The sequence below is a fragment of the Salmo salar genome, chromosome 18, assembly GCF_965601325.2.
Source record: "Salmo salar chromosome 18, fSalSal1, whole genome shotgun sequence".
Taxonomy (NCBI): Eukaryota; Metazoa; Chordata; class Actinopteri; order Salmoniformes; family Salmonidae; genus Salmo; species Salmo salar.
This window is the reverse complement of record NC_138308.1, coordinates 96,277,430-96,286,160: the sequence shown is the minus strand read 5'-3', so window position 1 is coordinate 96,286,160 and position 8,731 is coordinate 96,277,430. Positions and strand designations below refer to the sequence as shown.

The 8,731-nt window shown below is 40.6% G+C and overlaps 1 protein-coding gene across 1 annotated transcript; it reads left to right on the top strand.

Annotated features, from left to right (window-relative positions):
• The first annotated feature begins 6,079 nt into the window (after positions 1–6,079).
• On the top strand, positions 6,080–8,358 carry LOC123738288 (uncharacterized). The gene is made up of 2 exons (XM_045713347.2): positions 6,080–6,759; positions 7,055–8,358. The coding sequence occupies exons 1-2, from the start codon at positions 6,745–6,747 to the stop codon at positions 7,796–7,798; spliced, it is 759 nt and encodes a 252-aa protein (XP_045569303.2). The 5' UTR covers positions 6,080–6,744; the 3' UTR covers positions 7,799–8,358.
• The last annotated feature ends 373 nt before the right edge of the window (positions 8,359–8,731 follow it).

The window sequence follows — 8,731 nt, the reverse complement described above, 5'->3', positions numbered from 1 at the left end:
AAATACAAGTAAAACTAAATGCATGCTCTTCAACAGATCGCTGCCTGCACCTGCCCGCCCGTCCAGCATCACTACTCTGGACGGTTCTGACTGAATATGTGGACAACTACAAATACCTAGGTGTCTGGTTAGACTGTAAACTCTCCTTCCAGACTCACATCAAACATCTCCAATCCAAAGTTAAATCTAGAATTGGCTTCCTATTTCGCAACAAAGCATCCTTCACTCATGCTGCCAAACATACCCTCGTAAAACTGACCATCCTACCGATCCTCAACTTCGGTGATGTCATTTACAAAATAGCCTCCAACACCCTACTCAATTAACTGGATGCAGTATATCACAGTGCCATCCGTTTTGTCACCAAAGCCCCATACACTACCCACCACTGCGACCTGTACGCTCTCGTTGGCTGGGCCTCGCTTCATACTCGTCGCCAAGCCCACTGGCTCCAGGTCATCTACAAGACCCTGCTAGGTAAAGTCCCCCCTTATCTCTGCTCACTGGTCACCATAGCAGCACCTACCTGTAGCACGCGCTCCAGCAGGTATATCTCTCTGGTCACCCCCAAAGCCAATTCCTCCTTTGGCCGTCTCTCCTTCCAGTTCTCTGCTGCCAATGACTGGAACGAACTACAAAAATCTCTGAAACTGGAAACACTCATCTCCCTCACTAGCTTTAAGCACCAGCTGTCAGAGCAGCTCACAGATCACTGCACCTGTACATAGCCCATCTATAATTTAGCCCAAACAACTACAGCTTCCCCTACTGTATTTATTTTGTTATTTATTTTGCTCCTTTGCACCCCATTATTTCTATTTCTACTTTGCACTTTCTTCCACTACAAATCTACCATTCCAGTGTTTTACTTGCTATATTGTATATACTTTGCCACCATGGCCTTTTTTTGCCTTTACCTCCCTTATCTCACCTCATTTGCTCACATTGTATATAGACTTATTTTTCTACTGTATTATTGACTGTATGTTTGTTTTACTCCATGTGTAACTCTGTGTTGTTGTATTTGTCGAACCGCTTTGCTTTATCTTGGCCAGGTCGCAGTTATAAATGCCTACATGGTTAAATAAAGGTGAAATAAAATAAATAAAAGATGAACCTTGACTTGTTAGTTTAATGCAGAATGAATGAACCCTCTCTGTTCTCCTAGATGCTGAACCCAGATGTAGGGACTGTGTACACTGAGAGTTTTTCTTCCTCTCTCATGATCTATCAATGCCTCAGGATGTCACTGAGTAAACATTATCTTACTGAATGATTAACTATTCTCTCATGATATCTGGGAGAAGGTGTGTCTGAAGTTAACAGAGCACCCAGCCTGCAAGCAGTCAACTTCCTTTTCAGTTGTTTTATTACATTGACCAGATCAACCTGTAATTGTTTGTTTAAATGAGTCTTGTCTGGCATAATTATCTGACTTGAAACAGTCATTTTCCAACTTAGTGGCCTTGTGGGTAGAGTGTCCACCCTGATAGGGGTTTGGGGTTTGATCCCTGGTTGAGTCATACCAAAGACTCTAAAAAATGCTTCATGCTTCAGAAACAAGAGATAGGCTCTTGCCCTTTGGGCCGTTCTGGTTTCAGACAAGACTTACTTAAGCAGTCAGTTGACAATTAAAATGACATTTCACTCATTTTGTTTCCAAAGACACAGTTTAAGGTTGATCTTGTGAATTTGATGAATGAACTAAAATAAAATTGAAATAAATTAAGCTAAATGGTCAATTGACTTTTGAGGATTGTCATTTGGAGAAAAAAGCTGACACAAAATACAAAGACACAATACTGGTGCAGGCTTCCACAGTGTTAGAGTAGTAGTAGCCTAGTGGCAGGAATTAAATGTTATAATTGACCCAGTATGCAAAGTTTCCACAGGTTAATCATTTAAAAAAGGAGAGGGAGCAAGCATATTTACTTTAGTGACTCAAAACTCTTTTTAAACAAAACCTCTTGGTCATGTAGAGAAACTAACCAACCATTATCACATTGAATAAGAGCTTTCTACCTGGTTTCTAACTGGACTTATTTATCTGTTACAACTGACCCTGTGTTACTTTGTTCCCCAGTCTACCCTACCTTCATGGATAATATTTAAACTGACTGCTTCACTTATGTAAATCATTTTTACCTTCTTCAACTACATACAAATGTTAAACAGCTGAAGCAGGTCACACAATTATACTTCATATAAATGTTCCTTTGTAGTTGTGATTTAAAGGTGTGGACATTTATTTGTTAATTGTTTATATAAAGTGTTGCCTTAAATGTTGGCTTGTATGATGTATGACATACTATGAATACATTTCTTAGTTCATTAAACTACAGGAATCCTTATACATTATATTTGTTCAACATGCGTGTGGGGAGGAGTTTCCCTTTCTGTCCAATGACGTCAGTTCTGGACAATATTTCAGCAAGTAAAATGATGGTTCTACTTTAGAATGTGGAACACAGCCAATAGGGAGGTTTGATTGTTACACATTCTAAATAGTTCCACCTGTTCCACATACAGAGGAGTTTATCCAACCCTCCTTGTCCAGTCTGACCACTAATTATACCAGACAGGACTCATCTTCATACAGAGGAGTTTATCCAACCCTCCTTGTCCAGTCTGACCACTAATTATACCAGACAGGACTCATCTTCATTCAGAGGAGTTTATCCAACCCTCCTTGTCCAGTCTGACCACTAATTATACCAGACAGGACTCATCTTCATACAGAGGAGTTTATCCAACCCTCCTTGTCCAGTCTGACCACTAATTATACCAGACAGGACTCATCTTCATACAGAGGAGTTTATCCAACCCTCCTTGTCCAGTCTGACCACTAATTATACCAGGCAGGACTCATCTTCATACAGAGGAGTTTATCCAGCCCTCCTTGTCCAGTCTGACCACTAATTATACCAGACCAGACTCATCTTCATACAGAGTTTATCCAACCCTCCTTGTCCAGTCTGACCACTAATTATACCAGACAGGACTCATCTTCATACAGAGGAGTTTATCCAACCCTCCTTGTCCAGTCTGACCACTAATTATACCAGACAGGACTCATCTTCATACAGAGGAGTTTATCCAACCCTCCTTGTCCAGTCTGACCACTAATTATACCAGACAGGACTCATCTTCACACAGAGGAGTTTATCCAACCCTCCTTGTCCAGTCTGACCACTAATTATACCAGACAGGATTCATCTTCACACAGAGGAGTCCATTATTTCAGGGAAAAATACACACACACACACACACACACACACACACACACACACACACACACACACACACACACACACACACACACACACACAGCCAAACCCCCTGATACACACCGTGGAGTTGGAAGCAATGTGTTATCCACAGAGCACCACCCCTATGAAGGATGTTGAATACCTAAATATATGTTAGGAAGGTTGTTGAATACCTAAATATATGTTAGGAAGGTTGTTGAATACCTAAATATATGTTAGGAATGATGTTGAATACCTAAATATATGTTAGGAAGGTTGTTGAATACCTAAATATATGTTAGGAAGGTTGTTGAATACCTAAATATATGTTAGGAATGATGTTGAATACCTAAATATATGTTAGGAAGGTTGTTGAATACCTAAATATATGTTAGGAAGGTTGTTGAATACCTAAATATATGTTAGGAAGGTTGTTGAATACCTAAATATATGTTAGGAAGGTTGTTGAATACCTAAATATATGTTAGGAAGGTTGTTGAATACCTAAATATATATTAGGAAGGTTGTTGTGAATGATACTGCAACACTCATTAAGGTGTTATAACTGGTTTCATGAAGCTGTTAGGACTGGTTTCATGAAGGTGTTAGGACTGGTTTCATGAAGGTGTTAGGACTGGTTTCATGAAGGTGTTATAACTGGTTTCATGAAGCTGTTAGTACTGGATTCATAAAAATACTTTGATGGAAGTCGTTTCCTCAGTAGGTGATGTCAGGGTTGATGATGTGATGGAAGTCGTTTCCTCAGTAGGTGATGTCAGGGTTGATGATGTGATGGAAGTCGTTTCCTCAGTAGGTGATGTCAGGGTTCAGCATGTAGGAGAACTCGAGAGGGTACACTACATTAAACTAACAAAAGTGCTATTGCAACAGGCTCCTCCATCAACCTCACTACGACATCGCAACAGGTCAAGGTTCATCTGGTGAATTTGTCTCTCAGCTGCTAAGAGGGCAGGCATCTGTCGGGAGAAGGATGGGCAGGGAGAAAAACAAACATAATGACCTCAAATGGAGTCCTCCTAACACACAGGAGGGGCAGGGAGAAAAACAAACATAATGACCTCAAATGGAGTCCTCCTAACACACAGGAGGGGCAGGGAGAAAAACAAACATAATGACCTCAAATGGAGTCCTCCTAACACACAGGAGGGGCAGGGAGAAAAACAAACATAATGACCTCAAATGGAGTCCTCCTAACACACAGGAGGGGCAGGGAGAAAAACAAACATAATGACCTCAAATGGAGTCCTCCTAACACACAGGAGGGGCAGGGAGAAAAACAAACATAATGACCTCAAATGGAGTCCTCCTAACACACAGGAGGGGCAGGGAGAAAAACAAACATAATGACCTCAAATGGAGTCCTCCTAACACACAGGAGGGGCAGGGAGAAAAACAAACATAATGACCTCAAATGGAGTCCTCCTAACACACAGGAGGGGCAGGGAGAAAAACAAACATAATGACCTCAAATGGAGTCCTCCTAACACACAGGAGGGGCAGGGAGAAAAACAAACATAATGACCTCAAATGGAGTCCTCCTAACACACAGGAGGGGCAGGGAGAAAAACAAACATAATGACCTCAAATGGAGTCCTCCTAACACACAGGAGGGGCAGGGAGAAAAACAAACATAATGACCTCAAATGGAGTCCTCCTAACACACAGGAGGGGCAGGGAGAAAAACAAACATAATGACCTCAAATGGAGTCCTCCTAACACACAGGAGGGGCAGGGAGAAAAACAAACATAATGACCTCAAATGGAGTCCTCCTAACACACATGTTGTTTGTGATATTGAAATTCTAACAACATCAGTGTATTAAAACACTTATATAGAAAAAGTCCAGGAACGGGGACATGACATTCTCAATGGCAGTCATGGACCATTATAATCTGAAATGAACATGATTTATATTAAAACGTCTGTGGTGGTTCTTGTTAAAAGGCCTGGAGGTCTGATTACCATGCAGTATCCATGGAATCGGCCTACAGTTACAGCAGTTTATATGGAATAGGCCTACAGTTACAGCAGTTTATATGGAATAGGCCTACAGTTACAGCAGTTTATATGGAATAGGCCTACAGTTACAGCAGTTTATATGGAATAGGCCTACAGTTACAGCAGTTTATATGGAATAGGCCTAAAGTTACAGCAGTTTATATGGAATAGGCCTACAGTTACAGCAGTTTATATGGAATAGGCCTGAAGTTACAGCAGTTTATATGGAATAAGCCGACAGTTACAGCAGTTTATATGGAATAGGCCGACAGTTACAGCAGTTTATATGGAATAGGCCTAAAGTTACAGCAGTTTATATGGAATAAGCCGACAGTTACAGCAGTTTATATGGAATAGGCCGACAGTTACAGCAGTTTATATGGAATAAGCCTAAAGTTACAGCAGTTTATATGGAATAAGCCTACAGTTGCAGCAGTTTATATGGAATAGGCCTACAGTTACAGCAGTTTATATGGAATAAGCCTAAAGTTACAGCAGTTTATATGGAATAAGCCTACAGTTAGAGCAGTTTATATGGAATAGGCCTACAGTTGATGATGGTATAAAAAAATACAAAATAAAGTTTTTTTCTTTTCTTTGTATTATCTTTTACCAGATCTATTGTGTTATATTCTCCTACATTCCTTTCACATTTCCACAAACTTCAAAGTGTTTCCTTTCAAATGGTACCAAGAATCAGCATATCCTTGCTTCAGGTCCTGAGCTACAGGCAGTTAGATTTGGGAATGTCATTTTAGGCAACTTTTTTTTTTTAAAGGGGCGTCTCCTTAAGAGGTTATTAAAGCAGTCAGTCCTGACTCAGCTCAGCAGTCTCCAGTCTACCAACTGGTCTCTGTAATAACTATTTAAAGCAGTCTGTCCTGACTCAGCTCAGCAGTCTCCAGTCTACCAACTGGTCTCTGTAATAACTATTTAAAGCAGTCTGTCCTGACTCAGCTCAGCAGTCTCCAGTCTACCAACTGGTCTCTGTAATAACTATTTAAAGCAGTCTGTCCTGACTCAGCTCAGCAGTCTCCAGTCTACCAACTGGTCTCTGAAATAACTATTTAAAGCAGTCTGTCCTGACTCAGCTCAACAGTCTCCAGTCTACCAACTGGTCTCTGTAACTTCATCTTTGTCTCTGTGGTGTTCAGTCTTCAGGTGATGATGGGGGTATTGAATCATCTCTCTACTCTCCTCCTTCTCTCTCTCCTTCTTCCTGCTCTCTCTCATGTAGTGGAGAAGTTCAGTGATGTTAAAGATTGTGAGAAGTTCTTCCTGGAGGGGACAACTCCAAATCTCCCAGGTATTTTGGTTGGTGGGACAGTCCAGGACTAGAACCGCTACAAGCCGATTTGCCAGTTTTACAAGGACAGGTACAGGTTTGCAACTCTCCACGACACAACAAACAGGATCCCTGTTTTCTCAGCCTACACCTTCACTGGTAAGGTAGTTGGTAGACCAAGTCAGTCCTGGATGATAGAGCCCCAGGTAGTTCTAATCTCTATTCATTCAACATGTGTATTTGTTTACTGCTGTAGACATACTGTATCTTTGAGACACAATAATACACCTTTATTACAACCACTTTCAGCTTAATTCTGGGTTGTTAAATTGTGACTTTTTTGAGTTAATGTCTAAACTTGTTAAAGAGTTGTAATGTCTGAACTAGTTAAAGAGTTGTAATGTCTAAACTAGTTAAAGAGTTGTAATGTCTAAACTAGTTAAAGAGTTGTAATGTCTAAACTAGTTAAAGAGTTGTATTGTCTGACTGATGTTTCTGCAGCTTGAAGATCTAAAAAAACAACCTGACATGAAGGTGGATAATAAAGCTGTCACACACCAGGCTGTGGACACAGACTACGAAAATAACAACAAGCATCTGGACAGAGGTCACCTATTCCCATGTTCACACGCACTTGATGATGCTGCCAAGAGGTCCACTTTCACCCTGACAAACGCCGTTCCCCAGAACGAAAAGTTCAACCGAGGCAGCTGGAAGACAATGGAGTGCAGAGTCAGAAAATATCTTGTGGAGAACTGTAAGGATAACAACAACAAGATAAAGGCCTATGTGGTGACTGGAGCAGTTCCCAGTAAGAGCAACACACTGAACAACCGAGTGAACATCCCAGATCTCATGTGGACAGCCTACTGCTGTTACAACAACAACCTGAAACAGTGGGTGGCCCAAGCACACTGGAGTAAGAACGTACAGGACACCAACAAAAAAACATTGACACCGGAAACCTTGGGAGCACTTGAAGGCGAGTTGAAGAACAGCTACAAGGTTGATGGTTTTCAGGTGTTCCCAAAGAACTGTCCAAGAACCGTTATTCTGAGTGTATTAGAGGACGAGACAGGGAGGAACTTAGAGGGTGTAGAAGAGGTTGAGCCGGGGAAAAAGAGGGGCAGGGAAGGGAGCGGAGAGGGGAGCGGAGAAGGGAGCAATAAGATGGCGAGAACATCAGGGGAGTTAAAGGAATGTGATGATGAGGATGGATGTGACTGTGACTGTGATGAAAAGTGATGAGTTTTGTCCAGTGGTAATTCCCACAACTATTGCGTTCACATCCCCTAAGTTACAAGGGTTATAATGGTTAAGTAATAAGGGTTATAATGGTTATAATAAAAAGGTATAAGGGTTATAATGGTTATAATTAAACAAGTTTAAGGGTTATAAAGGTTAAAGACCAGCTCTGTTGCTTTGGCGACTAAGAAAGTATATTTTTAAACCTCCCACTTTGGGCTGGATGTATCAATGTGTCGTTCATACATGTAGAATCTATCAGCAGAATTACTGTTTCCCTACATTTCACCCCCCTAGCAATTTGAGTCTTAGCCATTGAGCATCAGCCCCTCACATTTGAGTGGGAACTAGTGTGGTGGCAGAATTAGTGTTGAATTGTTGTAACTTCTCAATGGACATGTTCTGTGTTGGACTGTGATGTCATGCCTTCCATAGAGTCCTGGTATGTCTGTACCTAAACACAAGGCCATTGTGTTCTGGAATTGTTGCTTGTAGAAAATAACTGTTGCTGGTGTCGTGTCTTTGGGCACCATTAAACTGAAGACATGTTTATCAAATAACTCTCTGTAATTATTATTATGCGATTTTACTGATTAATCGTTTAACTGTAATTAACTAGGAGATCAGGGCACCAAGGAAAATATTCAGATTACAAAGTTATAATTTTCCTAATATAACTTTCCTATATTATAACATTATATATTATATTATAGTATCTGACCGATTATCTTCTGGTTTAAATGGTGTATTCTTTACCTCGCGTCAGTCTCATTCCAAATGTCGTAAATTGTTGTTATCTGCATGAACGCAGTCTTCACTAAGAGTCATCCATACATCAATTGTCTTAAAATCATTTATTTACTAAACTAAGTAATTCACAGAAAGCATACAAAACAGTGGGTATCGTTACAAAGAAATGGTGGAGGAATGTGC